Genomic DNA, 16597 nt, shown 5'->3' on the forward strand with positions numbered 1-16597 from the left:
TGGATAAAAAAACAAAACCCATCTATATGTTGCCTACAAGAAACTCATTTTAGACCCAAAGACACCTCCAGATTTAAAGTGAGGGGTGGAAAACAATTTACCATGCTAATGGACATCAGAAGAAAGCTGGAGTGGCAATCCTTATATCAGATCAATTAGATGTTAAGCCAAAGACTATTATAAGAGATGAGGAAGGACACTATATCATACTCAAAGGGTCTGTCCAACAAGAAGATCTAACCATTTTAAATATCTATACCCCTAATGTGGGAGCAGCCAACTATATAAACCAATTAACACCAAAATCAAAGAAACACATAAGCAATAACACAATAATAGTAGGGTACTTTAACACTCCCCTCACTGAAATGGACAGATCATCCAAACAAAAGATCCACAAGGAAATAAAGGTCTTAAATGACACACTGGACCAGATGGACATCACAGATATATTCAGAACATTTCATCCCAAAGTAACAGAATACACATTCTTCTCTAGTGCACATGGTACATTCTCCAGAATAGATCACATCCTGGGTCCTAAATCAGGTCTCAACTGGTATCAAAAGATTGGGATCATTCCCTGCATCCTTTCACACCACAATGCTCTGAAGCTAGAACTCCATCACAAGATGAAATTTGGAAAGAACCCAAATACCTGGAGACTAAAGAGCATCCTTCTAAAGCATGAATGGGTCAACCAGGAAAGTAAAGAAGAATTGAATAAATTCATGGAAACAAATGATAATGAAAACACAATGGTTCAAAATCTGTGGGACACAGCAAAGGCAGTCCCGAGAGGAAAATATATAGTGGTACAAGCCTTTCTCAAAAAACAAGAAAGGTCTCAAGTACACCACCTAACCCTACACCTAAAGGAGCTGGAGAAAGAACAAGAAAGAAACCCTAAACCCAGCAGGAGAAGAGAAATCATAAAGATCAGAGCAGAAATCAATGAAATAGAAACCAAAAAAACAATAGAAAAAATCAATGAAACTAGGAGCTGGTTCTTTGAAAGAATCAATAAGATTGATAAACCCCTGGCCAGACTTATCAAAAAGAAAAGAGAAAGGACCCAAATAAATAAAATCATGAATGAAAGAGGAGAGATCACAACTAACACCAAAGAAATACAGACAATTATAAGATCATACTATGAAGAACTCTACGCCAACAAATTTGACAATCTGGAAGAAATGTATTCATTCCTAGAGACATATAAACCACCACAACTGAACCAGGAAGAAATAGAAAACCTGAACAGACCTATAACCAGTAAGGAGATTGAAACAGTCATCAAAAATCTCCAAACAAACAAAAGCCCAGGGCCAGATGGCTTCCGAGGGGAATTCTACCAAACATTTAAAGAAGAACTAATTCCAATTCTCCTGAAACTGTTCCAAAAAATAGAAATGGAAGGAAAACTTCCAAACTCATTTTATGAGGCCAGCATCACCTTGATCCCAAAACCAGACAAGGATCCCATCAAAAAAGAGAATTACAGACCAATATCCTTGATGAACACAGATGCGAAAATTCTCACCAAAATATTAGCCAATAGGATTCAACAGCACATTAAAAGGATATTCACCATGACCAAGTGGGACTTATTCCAGGACTGCAAGGTTGGTTCAACATCCGCAAATCAATCAATGTGATACAACACATTAATAAAAGAAAGAACAAGAACCATATGATACTCTCAAAAGATGCTGAAAAAGCATTTGACAAAGTACAGCATCCCTTCCTGATCAAAACTCTTCAACGTGTAGGGATAGAGGGCAGATACCTCAATATTATCAAAGCCATCTATGAAAAACCCACCGCAAATATCATTCTCAATGGAGAAAAACTGAAAGTTTTTCTGGTAAGGTCAGGAACATAGCAGGGATGTCCATTATTACCACTGCTATTCAACATAGTACTAGAAGTCCTAGCCTCAGCAATCAGACAACAAAAGGAAATTAAAGGCATCCAAATCAGCAAAGAAGTAGTCAAACTATCACTCTTCACAGATGATATGATACTATATGTGAAAAACGCAAAAGATTCCACTCCAAAACTGCTAGAACTTGTATAGGAATTCAGTAAAGTGTCAGGATATAAAATCAATGCACAGAAATCAGTTGCATTTCTCTACACCAACAACAAGACAGAAGAAAGAGAAATTAAGGAGTCAATCCCATTTATAATTGCACCCAAAACTATAAGATACCTAGGAATAAACCTAACCAAAGATGCTAAGAATCTACACGCAGAAAACTATAAAGTACTCATGAAAGAAATTGAGGAAGACACAAAGAAATGGATAAGAGGAACAAATATTGTGAAAATGTCTATGCTGCCTAAAGCAATCTACACATTTAATGCAATCCCCATCAAAATACCATCCATTTTTTCAAAGAAATGGAACAAATAATCCTAAAATTTATATGGAACCAGAAAAGACCTCGAATAGCCAAAGGAATATGGAACAAGAAAGCCAAAGTTGGTGGCATCACAATTCTGGACTTCAAGCTCTATTACAAAGCTGTCATCATTAAGACAGCATGGTACTGGGCCCACAACAGACACATAGATCAGTGGAACAGAATAGAGAGCCCAGAAATAGACCCTCAACTCTATGGTCAACTAATCTTCAAGAAAGCAGCAAAGAATGTCCAATGGAAAAAAAGACAGCCTCTTCAACAAATGGTGTTGGGAAAATCGGACAGCCACAAGCAGAAAAATGAAATTGGACCATTTCCTTACACCACACATGAAGTAGACTCCAAATGGATGAAGGACCTCAATGTGAGAAAGGAATCCATCAAAATCTTTTAGGAGAACACAGGTAGCAACCTCTTCGACCTCAGCTGCAGCAACGTCTTCCTAGGAACATCGCCAAAGGCAAGGGAAGCAAGGGCAAAAATGAACTACTGGGATTTCATCGAGATCAAAAGCTTTTGCACAGCAAAAGAAACAGTTAACAAAACCAAAAGACAGCTGACAGAAGGGGAGAAGATATTTGCAAACGACATATCAGATAAAGGGCTAGTGTCCAAAATCTATAAAGAACTTAGCAAACTCAACACCCAAAGAACAAATAATCCAATCAAGAAATGGGCAGAAGACATGAACAGATATTTCTACAAAGAAGACATCCAGATGGCCAACAGACACATGAAAAAGTGCTCTACATCACTCGGCATCAGGGAAATACAAATGAAAACCACAATGAGATACCACCTCACACCAGTCAGAATGGCTAAAATTAATAAGTCAGGAAATGACAGATGCTGGCGAGGATGCAGAGAAAGGGGAACCCTCCTACACTGTTGGTGGGAATGCAAGGTGGTGCAACCACTCTGGAAAACAGCATGGAGGTTCCTCAAAATGTTGAAAATAGAGCTACCCTTTGACCTACCTCATATGATTATGATCTCCCTGATCATAAGGAAATGGAGATGCAACATGGGGGGGGGGGGGTTAAGGGGGTAGGAGAAGAATAAATGAAACAAGATGGGATTGGGAGGGAGACAAACCACAAGTGACTCTTAATCTCACAAAACAAACTGAGGGTTGCTGTGGGAAGGGGGGTTGGGAGAGGGGGGTGGGGTTATGGACATTGGGGAGGGTATGTGCTATGATGAGTGCTGTAAACCTGAGTGTGTAAACCTGGCGATTCACAGACCTATACCCCTGAGGATAAAAATACATTATATCTTTATAAAAAATTAAAAAAAAAAGAATAAAATGGCATAGGTAGGGGCACCTGGGTGGCTCAGTCAGTTGGCATCTGCCTTCAGCTCAGGTCATGATCCCAGGGTCTTGGGATGGAGTCCCACATTGGACTCCCAACTTTGTGGCAGTCTGCTTCTCACTCTCCCTCTGTCCCTCCCCACTGCTTGTGCTCTTTCTCTCTCTAATAAATAAATAAAATCTTTGGGAAAAAGTAGTGGTATAGCTGATAAACCAGTAGTGGAGATAAAATGGAATCATTTTTTGTAATCAATCCCAAAAAGTGGAAAACATGAACAATTAAAAAGTAAATAGTAACATGGTAGAGGTAAATACTGCAGTAGTATATTAATTATATTTACTTATGTGCATAATCACATTAAATGTAAATGTGACCAAAAAAATAGCCGTATGTGAGACCCAGAACAAGAAAGGCATTTTTAAAACAATATATGGGGGGGGGCGCCTGGGTGGCTCAGTGGGTTAAAGCCTCTGCTTTCAGCTTAGGTCATGATCCTGGGGTTCTGGGATTGAGCCCTGCATCAGACTTTCTGCTCGGCAAGAGGCCTGCTTCTCTTCCTCTCTCTCTCTGCCTGCCTCTCTGCCTACTTGTGATCTCTGTCAAATAAATAAATAAAATCTTTAAAAAACAAAACAAAAACCAAACCAAACAAAACAAAACAAAAGATATACGGTACTGTGAGGATCCAAAAGAGAGATTATAGCTTCTTTAAAATAAAATCTAGGCCATAAAGAAGAAGTAATCCTTGGTCCTTGCACAGACAGGTACAGGGGGTGAAGGAGGCATGGGTGATGTTTCTGAGAGAAAGCATCCAATAAATGCCCCCACACACACACACACGCTGCTAGCTATATGAAGGCAATAGTGAATTATTAACCTTATCTGGCGTTCATTTTCCCTCACAGGACATTTGGAGCAACAGTGGGAGATAAGATTGGGAATGCAGACTGGAGGCATAGTCAGGAGGATTTAGAATGTGGAGCTGGTTATTTGTAATTCGAGAGGCATTACTGATTTAAAGATATTGATGTAAAAGTTTACCATAGTTACAGGTACCCGAAGGAATACATACCAGTCAACTGCCCCCAATCTCTTCACATATAATTTTATCATTTATAATGGTTTCATAGAGGGGCACCTGGGTGATCCAGTCAGTTAAGCATTGGATTCTTGGTTTCAGCTCAGGTCCAATCTCAGGGTTGTGAGATTGAGCCCCGAGTAGGGCTCTGTGTTCAGCACAGAATCTGCTTGGGCTTCTCTCTCCCTCTCCCCACTGTGCACGTGCATGCTCTCTCTCTTTCCTTCTCTTTCTCTCAAAAAATTTGAAATATCTTTTTAAAAATGGTTACATAGAATTTTTTTTAATATTTTATTTATTTATTTGAGAGAGAGATGGCGAGCATGAGCACAAGTGCGGGGAGACAGAGGGAAGAGTAGACTCCCACTGAGCAGAGAGCCCAATGTGGGGCTTAATCCCAGGACTCTGTGATCGTGACCTGAGAGCTGAAGGCAGCCTCATACCTGACTGAGCCACCCAGCTGCCCCTACATAGCATTTAATTAAATGGATTTACCAACATTTATTTAACCATTTCCTTATTGTTGGACCTATAGGCCATTTCTAGTATTCTGCAAATGCAATAATTTTATAACGACCTTCTTTTGCTATTTTTTCTCTTTCATATTACCTTTTATAGGCCAGAAACTTAGATATTCAACTGCCTCAATAAGATATAAACCAATTTAAGATTGCTCATATGTATTTTAAAGTTAATTTGCTCAAACATTTGTGCAAATTTACAGTTCTACTTGAGGTTTTAAATTTAGTAGTCTGTATAGATTTTAATTATCCCCCCTGAGTGCCCTATAGGTGCTGCTAAACCTCTGATATATATTTAATATAAATATTAAAAGAGTAATCCTTTAAAAATACTCTAAATAAAAGAACTTTAATAAGCTTTACTAAATATTGAGAAGGCAAATTGTGTTGAGTGAAACTTTGTATGGAATAATGAGGGTAACAGAAAATCATATTAAATGACTAGTCTATAATTATCTCAAGGAACACATACAATGAAACAAGTTCTTTTGGTTACTTCGTCAAACAGCCAACACAATGGGGAAAGTGGAGGAAGTGTTCCATAAACACTATGAAAAGGTAACCAGAAAACCTAACGTCTAATCTTGGAGTTAGGACAGCATTAAAAACAAAACCCACAAAGGAGGACACTTCCCAGAACAATCTGAGATGCATGAAAAGCAAACATTCACTAGAGCTGGAGCTGTACTAAGTCTGTACAGAGATAAGTGGCACATTCGACCTTCACCATGATTAAGAAGCATTTCTTTGAAATTGTGTTGGCGCTCTTGGTCTCTTCTACTCTCTTCTCCCTTGAACTGAAACTGGCTCTCTTCCAACAAAGAGTAAACAGAGAGAGTTTAAAACTGTTAAATAAATTCCAAAAATCGTCAGTTCAGCTGTGTCTGCCACACAGGACAAACTTCCTCCTTCCCCAGCAGTCTGTGAATCGTTGCCGGTCCCAGAGTGGACAGGCCCTGGCCATTCTTCATGAGATGCTTCTGCAGACCTTCAACTTCTTCAGGGCAGGTGTTTCTCTGGATGGTTGGGAGGAAAGCCACGTGGAGAATTTCCTCACTGAACTTCATCAACAGCTGGAATACCTAGGGGCCCTTAGAGGCCTGGGAGCAGAGCAGAACAGCAGTGTCTTGAGTGGTGGGAACCCTAGGTTGCAGGTTAAAAAGTACTTCCGGAGGATCCACGATTACCTGGAAAACCAGGAGTACAGCAGCTGTGCCTGGACCATTGTTCAAGTAGAAATCAACTGGTGTCTGTTCTTTGCATTCCAGCTGGTGAGAAAGCTAAGCAAATAAGAGACGGATTCCTTGAAAGTGGAGCAAGAGCCATCTCCAGGCTTTAAAAGCATAGGGTAGATAGAGGATTGGGAGGGCTTTTCCAGACTCTATTACTTCTTTTTGTCATAAACTGGTAGTATTGTTTGGTTTTATGTGGAGATATGTGTGTGTATATATATATGTATATATACACACACACATATATGTACATATATGTACATATATATACGTACATATATATGTGTATATATACATATATACTATATATATATTTTTTATCTGTCCTTTAAGATCATGCATATTGACTACTATAGTCTGTAACTTGTAATGTCACTTTGTATCTTTGATTTGTATCTTTGTACCTTTGATTTGTCTTAAGTTTTATGAGTTACAGTAGATTCATTAATGTTTCACAACTGCTTCTTCAAATGGGTATATTTTCATGCAAGCTGACTAGGTAAATAAAACGAAATGTGTCCCCAGTGTAATAATACTTTTCTTGACATAGAAAATCCATTCCAATGTTTTCTTTGCCAGAACTTGGTAGACACAATGAGAAATAACTAGGGATAATGTGCACTGTAAGATTCAAAAATATCAATACACACCAAATATTTGTTTCAGGTAACACAATAGAAATAGGGCCAAAGGACGTGAACAAGCAGACTGCAGAGGGAAAACAAATGCATGAGAAGAGATTCAACCTCACTCATAATAATAAGAAATACAGATTAAAAGTGAGTAACATGCCATTTGTAACAGATGGGTGAAGGCCCACACTCTATGGAGATTTGGGGGAAGGATGCTCTTATAATTTGCCAGAGCACTGGAAATTGGTAAGATCACAATAGAGGCAATTTGTGATACCTATTAAAATTATAGTTTTTGATCCATAAACTCTGGGTTTGAAATTTATCTTATGAAAAGCGTTGCACATGTGTATAATGACCCATGTGCAATATTATTCATCACAGCATTATTTATAATATCCCCAAACAGGAAATTACACAGACTCTTTTAATTAGAGACAGTTAAATTATGTTCACACAAAGGAACACTACTTAGCTGGAGAAAAGGATGAGGATACTCTTCCTATACTGAAAAAAAAGGTAAAAAAAATAGGCAAGAGGCAGAACAGTGTGTCTAAAATGCTGTATTTGACATTAAGATGTATAACAAATTTTACGTTTGGCCTAACTTGTATATGAACAAATAAGGAATATATAAGAAATAAATTCCAATGATAACCTGTATTTTGGGGAAGAGAGACTAAGGGAAGAGGACAGGGCAGAGGTGCTTGTATAGCTTATTTTTATATTTCAATTTTTAGTCACACAAACATTACAAATTAAAATAATAAATTAAAGTGTATCCAACAAGAGCCAGTTATTAGAAACATGCATGAAGGAGAGATTCCCGAGTGGCTCAGTCCATTAAGCATCTGCCTTCAGCTCAGATTGTAATCTTGGGGCCCTGGGATGGGCCCTGCATGAGACTCCCTGCTCAGTGGGGAGTTTGCTTCTCCCTCTGTCCCTCCCCCTGCTCATGCTCGTTCTCTCTCTCTCTCTCTCAAATAAATAAATAAAATCTTTAAAAAAGAGGAAATATGCATGAAGGAGTCTTGCTAGCAAAAGGAAGTGTTAGATGAAGATTAGAAGAAACAGGACTGCACCAGACTTCCCTTGGTGGGGAGGGGAGTGGCCTGGAGGAAGAAAGCTGGACAGAAGGGCACCCATGCCAACCGAGGGAGAGGGTTTCCACTCTCATCACAGCTGCCGTTGATGAAGGAATTCCAGCTCTTCCAGCCAGGAGCTCTCAGAAATCATTGCGGATCAAATGTGGGACCAGAGAAACTGACGTTCAGTGAGACTTGGTGGCTTTCCCCCAGTCACAGTGACTTTTGCCCAATGTAAGAACCAGAGCCATGGCCCAGATGTCTGGGGCTAGTTCTACTACTTGACATCAGGTTCTGCTTTAGAGTCATTGCATAATTTGAGATGAAATTGATCACTGATTGTGAAAACTTTCTGAAGAACAAAACATATTTCATCCCAGTTTAATTAATGTAAGTGTGTTAGCTGTTTCGATTTTGGCCATTCTGATAGGTGTGTAGTGATATCTGATTGTGGTTTGAGTTCCCATTTCCCTAATGGCTCCTGCTGTTGGATATTTTTTCATGTGCTTATTTGTCATCTTCATAACCTCTTCGGTGAAATGTCTCTTCATGTCCTTTGATTTGGCTTCAAAGAGAGGAGGATGAACTGAACAGGCTCCTGAGTCTGAAGCAGGGTCCGCTGCCCTAGAGGAAAGGGACAGGAGGCAGAGGCTGGGCAGTCAGGAGGATGTCTTTGTCACACCTCAGCCCTGGTGTTGACCTGTTTACTTTCAGGTTCACCTGGAGGTAGGGAAGTGGAGAGAGGAAAGACACAAGCCAATACAGGTCATTTGCTTCACATGATCAGTAGAAAGCAGGAAGTTTTCAGAACAAAATCCTTCATTTAACACATTATTCAACTCTCAAATTAACCTAGCAAAGTAGTTTCTGTTGCTGTAGTCTTTTCTCAGGTGAGAATGACCAGACTTTCAAGGTGACGTGATTTGTTCAAAGTAACGTAATAAGCCATGGCGCCAGCCAATGCCACAACAAAGATTCTTAACCAGATCTGCCTGACTCAGAAGGCTGCCTTGTGTTCCAGACCCCACAAACCCAAACATCAGGCACTATGCAATATCTCTGCAAAATAACAATAACAAGAATGATGATAATTTGCTCCGGCTTTCCTTATTCAAGTTCACACACTGTCTACAGCCTTGAATTGAAAAAAGAACAATTTCTCTCCCTGGACATTTCTTTCCTGAGAATTGAGGGAAACAGAATGGAGGAAGTGCCAAGTAGAAATTCAGAGCAGATAATATATACTCATATTTAGAAGCTAAAACCGACACTGTGTCTGCTATGTTTCCCCAAATATTTAGCTTTATTAGTTGACATCCTGCTTCTGTAACTGTCTTCACTGCCTAATACAAATAAAAAATTGCTTGCTTTTAAATATATGTGTCATCTTAAAACTTTAAAATCAGAGTTCTAAACTTGGAGATATTGGGGAAGATAAGTACTTTATAGAGACTAGATGAAAAAAATTAAAAGTTTTGAAAAATAAAGAGACTACATGCCCGGCCATCAGTGCATAGATGGGCTCAGAGTAAAGGTAAGATCATTTGTACTCACAGGCTGGGTCATCTGAGTTATCCTACTCACACCTATATGGACTGAGCTAAATAGTTTACTAAATGAAAAAGCGGTTTACAAAATAACTAGTATCATCATATTTTCTACAAATAAAAATACGCGTAAAATGTCTGAAAAGAAATGCACTAAAATGTTTGCAATAGTGTTATCTAGGTGATAGAATTTTCATTCTCTTATCCTTTTTGAATTTTAAATATTTCTCCATGAGTATAAATTCATTTTAGAATCAGGGAAAATGATAGTATTTGTGAAATTTTAAAAAAGAACAATAAATATGGCTCCTTGTAGAGAGTTGGCTTAGGATACTTATCACCTGCAATAAATTAAGCCCCACCTCCAGTATATATCAGAATCATCTGGGGGGCTTGTTAAAACAGAGATGGCATGGCTTCACTCAATGTTTCTGATGCAATAGGTCTGTAATGGGGCCTAAGTGTTTGCATTTCTAGCGATTTCTAGATGATGCCGATGCTGTTGGCCCTAAGACTCCACATTATAAACCATGCTTCTATTTCTTGATAGCCTTGGTAGAATTTTAACAGATAAAGGCCTGTTCTCCTTGAGGTTACGGATCTCATATTTTCCCATAATCCCACCCCAGGTGGGAGATAGCTGATGAGGAAAGTTTTTTTTCTTTTTCTATCACTACCTTTTCATAGCAGCAGATTCAGTGGTCCTTCTCCTTCTTAAAGAAGCAGGATATAGAGACTGTGATACTCCAGGTACATCCCATGACAGAAACTGTCTTCTCAGGGAAATGATCCGACCTAAGTTTTTGTCTGGAACGTTCTGTTCCTCATGCCTGTGATTGTATAAAATCAAACCTGCAACCATAACCTGACGAGATGAGGAATATAATGTGAACACAAAGGAAATCAAACCTCTGAAAGATAGAGGATTCCAAGGTAAGAGACAGCAAACTGGTTCAGTAATTGAGAAGTATAGATGTTGGGTAAATACAGAGATTTGGGGGGCATTCTTGGAATTGCCTTTGGCCGAAATGAGTCATGTAGCCCATTTTCTCTCCTGTTTCCAATGACTGGATGTGGGGGGATGAAGGCTCAGACCCTTCACTCTGCCTCTGAAAGGTCATTGCCACTTCAGAGCCGCCTCCCCCACCCAGGTTTTGACTGAAGCCACGTTGTGACTGGCTGGCCCCTCAGCTTTTCCTCTCCTCCATCTGCGGCCTTCTCTTCTCACATGCGTTGCGCCTATAGCCCTCCCTAATAAACTCCTTGCATGGTAATTTTGTCTCAGAGGCTGCTTTCTCAGCACCTAACTTCCAAAAGCAAACCCAACATTTGGGGCCGTAGGAAACCCAAACTCACATATTGCCTTGGTCAAGTACATATTAGCATCCTAATATGTGTTACTATCTCATTCTTGCTATTTACGACTCCTTAAAAGTTTTCATTTCTCAGAAAACCCTTAGATTCTGATTTGTCTAAATCTGTTTACCACCCTTCCAGAGCACAACAGCAATCACATCACAAAGCACACTATACTATGCTGGATCACTTCTCTTTCAACAAAAGTATGACTACTTCAGGGTGGAGAAATGGCTTTTTAACTCTTTGCTTAGCACATTCTTGAACACATAAGGGGACAATCTAAACACTGAATGAATAAAGACATTTAAAATGCAGTGTTAACAGAAAGAAGAGAGATATAGGGTGCCGAGGTGGCTTAGTTGGTTAAGCATCTGCCTTCGGTTCAGACCATTATCCTGGGGTCCTGGGATTAAGATCCGGGTCGGGCTCCCTGCTCAGCAGGGAATCTGCTTCTCCTTCTCACTCTGCTGCTCCCTCTGCTTGTGCTCTCTTACTCTCTCTCTCTGTCAAATAAATAAAATCTTTAAAAAAAGAAAAAAGAGATATACAAATACCATATCATCATAGTCAGTTATATGTGTAGGAAGACACTCTACCTAGAGATGAGGAAGTCTTGTTTATGAGCCTGCTAAGAGGTTAATTCTTATTTTTGTTTTTCAGTTTCTCTACTTTTCCTGGATGGACAGTTTGGATAAGCTATGTTTTGCACTAAAAAGTAAAGTGTCTTTCATTCTCTAATGAAACGTTGGTTTTTATCCTTGTATGGTAAAGGTACAATAAGACAATGACATAATATGTAGATCAGAAGTGCTGGTAGGAGCTCTTCTTCTAACTAATTGTTCTACTCATCTGAGAAAACCCTTTCCTGAACCCACTCTTCATGGGCCTTTGGTCCCTGTCTGCTGTTGATGGTTAGTCACGCTTTCAACTGCCAATTAATATAGAAACCACTGACAACAACTTGAATGTTTCCTATTTGGGTTCAGTTAAAAAAAGAAGTAATAGAAAAATATAAAACAATTCATGTAAATAGTGTAAATGGCTCACTTTTACAGTTGTATAAAGTGTAACACGCCTCCCGTTGTTCTGTTGGAAAGACCACTTGTCTTGTTATTGTCCAAAACTGGGTGGGTGTTGAATTAGTTTTTGCACCTGCTATCAATAGAGATTTTATGGCAAATTTCTTTATTTCTTTGGCTTGTATACTTAAAACATTATGAGTAAGCAGAAGATAGCCAGCATGTAGTATCTGGAGACTAGAGGCCAGAGTCACATTACAAGGATGCAGGAAAGTGATCATAACACAAAAATGGTCCCATGGTTTTACCTTCAATGTAAGAAGAATCCATCTTCTTAGAAACCTGTTCAGACAAGTTTTAGTCATTGAAGGTGAAGATGTGTACCTCTTGGGAAGGGTGAAGCAAGGTTCAAGGAGAACAAAGAACAGTGTTGCCCTTGACCTATAAATCATGTGACTTTTTCTACCTAAGACAGCTAAGTGCACATTGTTTTAGTGAAACTTATTCCAAGTTTCAACATAAGCCTTATCACTAGTAAGGTATTTCCTTCTCTAGGAGAAAATTTAATTATTCCAAATAACAGTAATTCATGTGGGTTCTTGTCAGATGAACAAGGTAGTTATCAATATGGATAAAAATATTTATGATCAGGCAAACCATAACAGACTCTTAATCTCACAAAACAAACTGAGGGTTGCCAGGGACAGGGGGGTAGGGAGAGGATGGTGGGGTTATGGACATTGGGGAAGGTATGTGCTATGGTGAGTGCTGTGAAGTGTGTAAACCTGGCAACTCACAGACCTGTCCCCCTGGGGCTAATAATGCATTATATGTTAATTAAAAATTATAAAAATATTTATGATCAAAATGGAATTAATTTGAGAGCATTAAAAGTGGAATTTTTAGCTGGTATATTATTCAGTAGAGCGGACTTATTTTAGTAACAGCTCCTAATCTATAGTCAGTCCTTGGGAGGAAGGTTTGAGTGGAAGAGAAAGAGACTCAATGAAACTGGGAAAGAAATAAGCATATTTCCAGGGCACATTATGGGGTTACATGAGAAATACCTTGAAGGACCTAATTGTGCCCACTAGAGGGGCAAGAAAAAGAGGATGCGCTCTCTGTGGGTGGGATATGGCTCAGGAGTCAAAACAAAAATGTCCTCAAAGCACCTCTGGCTAAGTAGATTTCTACTATGGGTTGACATTAGAGGAGCAAAGAGAGGTGTTTGGACATTTCAGGGTTTCAGCTGTAGCCCTCTACAGGGAAACTGTACCAGAAGACACACAAAGGAGGGTCCTATGTAGAAAGGATGTTAGAAATTTCACCAACAATCCATCTCTAAGGTCTGGACAAAAAGTTTCCTGGAACACTTGGGCCCATATCTGAGGGGTTAGACATCAGAAACCACATGTGGCATTATATATACGTGGGGTAGAGCGCAAGGTTCCAGAGGAAAGATTTCTTTCCTAAAGCATCTCTCTCAGATTGTTGTGTGCAACGAATGCCTAACATATTAAAAATAAGCAAAACAAAAACAAAAAAAAAACACCAACTATGCTCAGCACTCTGAGATCTGACCTGAGCTGAAACCAAGAGCTGGTTGCTTAACCCACTACACCATCAATGTGCCCAATATGTAAATTTTTTAAAAAGTCTGTCCAGTAAAGAACTATCAAGAGAATAAAAAGACATATAAAAATGTATGTCATATATAAATCTATGACATATAGAAAAAAACTCAAAATATATAATTGATATTAATATTTTTAATATAAAAAACTCAAAAAAGTTTAACAATACAATAGCAATATCAGCAAGAAATACAGAAGCCGGGACGCCTGGCTGGCTCAGTGGGTTAAAGCCTCTGCCTTCGGCTCAGCTCATGATCCCAGGGTCCTGGGATCAAGTCCCACATCAGGCTCCCAGCTCAGCGGAGAGCCTGCTTCTCCTTCTCCCTCTGCTTGCTGCTTTGCCTCCTTGTGTTCTCTCTCTGTCTGTATGTCTCTGTCAAATAAATAAATAAAATCTTAAAAAACAAAGAAATACAAGCAATTTACAAAAGCAGACATAGCTACAAGTAGATAATATACATATATAGCCTTCCTAGTGATCATTTATATAAATGTAAAATCTGATAAACAGCAAGATGGTTTGGAGATAGCTGGGTTAAGAGCACGCATCTATACATAGAAGTGTTAAATTTTTTAACATAGGTGGTTATTTTGGTAAAATTGACCAAAAAATTTTTTTTAAGATTTTATTTATTTATTTGACAGAGAGAGACACAGCGATAGAGGGAACACAGGCAGGGGGAGTGAGAGAGGGAGAAGCAGACTTTCTGCTGAGCAAGGAGACAAATGCGGGGCTCGATCCCAGAACCCTGGGATCATGACTTGATGTCAGGCTAATACCAGTTCTGTGTTGTTATTTACTATCTAATCTGACTACATCACACCATCCAATATAATTGGTTTTTAAGGGAATTTGGGGATTTTTTCCATCCCGATTTTAACAACTTTGTTCTCTGGTGTCTCTTTGCTAGGAAGCATATCAGAATGGCTTAGTGCTGGTTGAAAAAAAGAAAGAAAGAAAGTAAGTAAGTAAGAAAGAAAGAAAAAGTTTTAGCTGTCTTCATTAAGGATAAACAGAACATGGTGCTATGTTAATTAACTAGATGCACTAAGGCATATGAATACCTAGAGTTACTTTATTTCACAATGCTAAAACACTGAGCAAACCATTGTAGTGACTGATGTTATTCTGCCCTCTAGTGGTTCAGATTAAAAATTCCTGTTTGACTACATTCCAGGAAAATAGCTTTGAGGCAGGATCTTTATGAAATTTTCCCTTTAAAAGGACAACAAACCAAAAATGAAAAACAGCATGGAAAATTTGATGTATATACTTTATCAAATAATCGGAGCAGAAATATTTTGATCTCAACGTACTTCATATTTGCATTGTTTTGCCCATTACGTCATTAAAAGTTTTTTTAAATTACAGTATTTTAACTTGATTTTAAGCATTCACAACCAACAGTGGAGTTCTACAGAGGCTTCCCCAGGCCATTTTCTGAACAGCGTGCCATTGCTTCAAGCCTTAAGAGAACAAGGTTTTTCGAAGGCAGAAAAAAAGGGACCACACAACATATCCAAACATAGATAAAGCTGACCAAGTTTTAGTATTCTAAGTTCTTTTTTATACACTATTTCCTTGAAGGCACTAGGATCTTTGCTGCTTTACTTCAATAGCTTTCATCCAGTTCTGGCAAACACACACACACACACACACACGTGCACACACACAGGCACACGTGTATGGATGACACAGAATGGCTTCTAGACCAGCTAAGCCAGATTATCCCAGTGCTCACACATGTTTCAACCAAGGTTATTTATTGACCTTCTACATAGCCAAGTGACATTGACTACGTCCCCCATTCTCCAGCCCATTCTATTGACATTATGTTCTCCTATACTAAGCATTGCCTCACCTAGGATGGATGTGCCTGTAAACATGTGTGCTATTTAAGGGTGCTTCCTAAGCCTCGGCTTGCCTGGACATATTTCCATCTTTCTTTTGTTGATATGATGGAAGGAATAGTTTAAATAAAAAGCAGTATCACAATGAGATCGATATGTATCAGTTGAGAACTCCCCAGATCTATGACTCAAGCTATACAGTTTTATTACGCACAGTCTCCTTTTCTAGCTCTTGTCTATAAAAGCATGACCAGCTCTTTACATGTTCATGTTCCCAAACTGTTACAATAAAAATGAGGGATTATTATTCTTTGACTTAATTCAGCCAAAGGCCAGTCAACAGCTCTGCCTGCTACTGCCCCTGCTTGTGCTCTCTCTCTCTCTGACAGATAAATATATGAAATCTTAAAATCTTAAAAAATACATAAAATATTGAAATATATAATATTATTATATAATTATTATTATATTATATTATTATAAATAATACTATAGTTTATAATAATATATAAATATATAAATATTATTATAAATTATATAAAATCTTAAAAAAATAAATAAAATAAACTTTAGTACCATTTTTAGGTCTCTGTTCCTCTGAGACTAAGTCTCAATACATTAGGAAATACATATGCTTTATTTACCTATAGGCTTTTCTTCTTCTTATTTTTTAAAAGATATTTATTTATTTATTTATTTATTTATTTATTTGAATGGAATGCACAGGGAGGGAGAGAATTTCAAGCAGACTCTCTGCTGAGCGTGGAGCCTGACCTGGGGATTGATCTCACAACCCTGAGATTATGACCTCAGCCAAAATGAAGAGTCTGACGTACACCCACTAAGCCACTCAGGTGCCCCTTTTTTTGGTTTCTTTTTAATATTTTATTTTTAAGT

The 16597-nt window shown here is 38.5% G+C and overlaps 1 protein-coding gene across 1 annotated transcript; it reads left to right on the forward strand.

Annotated features, from left to right (window-relative positions):
- The first annotated feature begins 5773 nt into the window (after positions 1-5773).
- On the forward strand, positions 5774-6730 carry IFNE (interferon epsilon). The gene has a single exon (XM_046022421.1). It carries the CDS (start codon positions 6070-6072, stop codon positions 6631-6633), a length of 564 nt encoding a protein of 187 aa, XP_045878377.1. The 5' UTR covers positions 5774-6069; the 3' UTR covers positions 6634-6730.
- The last annotated feature ends 9867 nt before the right edge of the window (positions 6731-16597 follow it).

This window comes from Meles meles, chromosome 11, assembly GCF_922984935.1.
Source record: "Meles meles chromosome 11, mMelMel3.1 paternal haplotype, whole genome shotgun sequence".
Taxonomy (NCBI): domain Eukaryota; kingdom Metazoa; phylum Chordata; class Mammalia; order Carnivora; family Mustelidae; genus Meles; species Meles meles.

Coding starts and splice junctions, on each gene's coding strand:
- IFNE (XM_046022421.1), top strand. CDS start 6,070: ATGATTAAGAAGCATTTCTTTGAAATTGTGTTGGCGCTCTTGGTCTCT.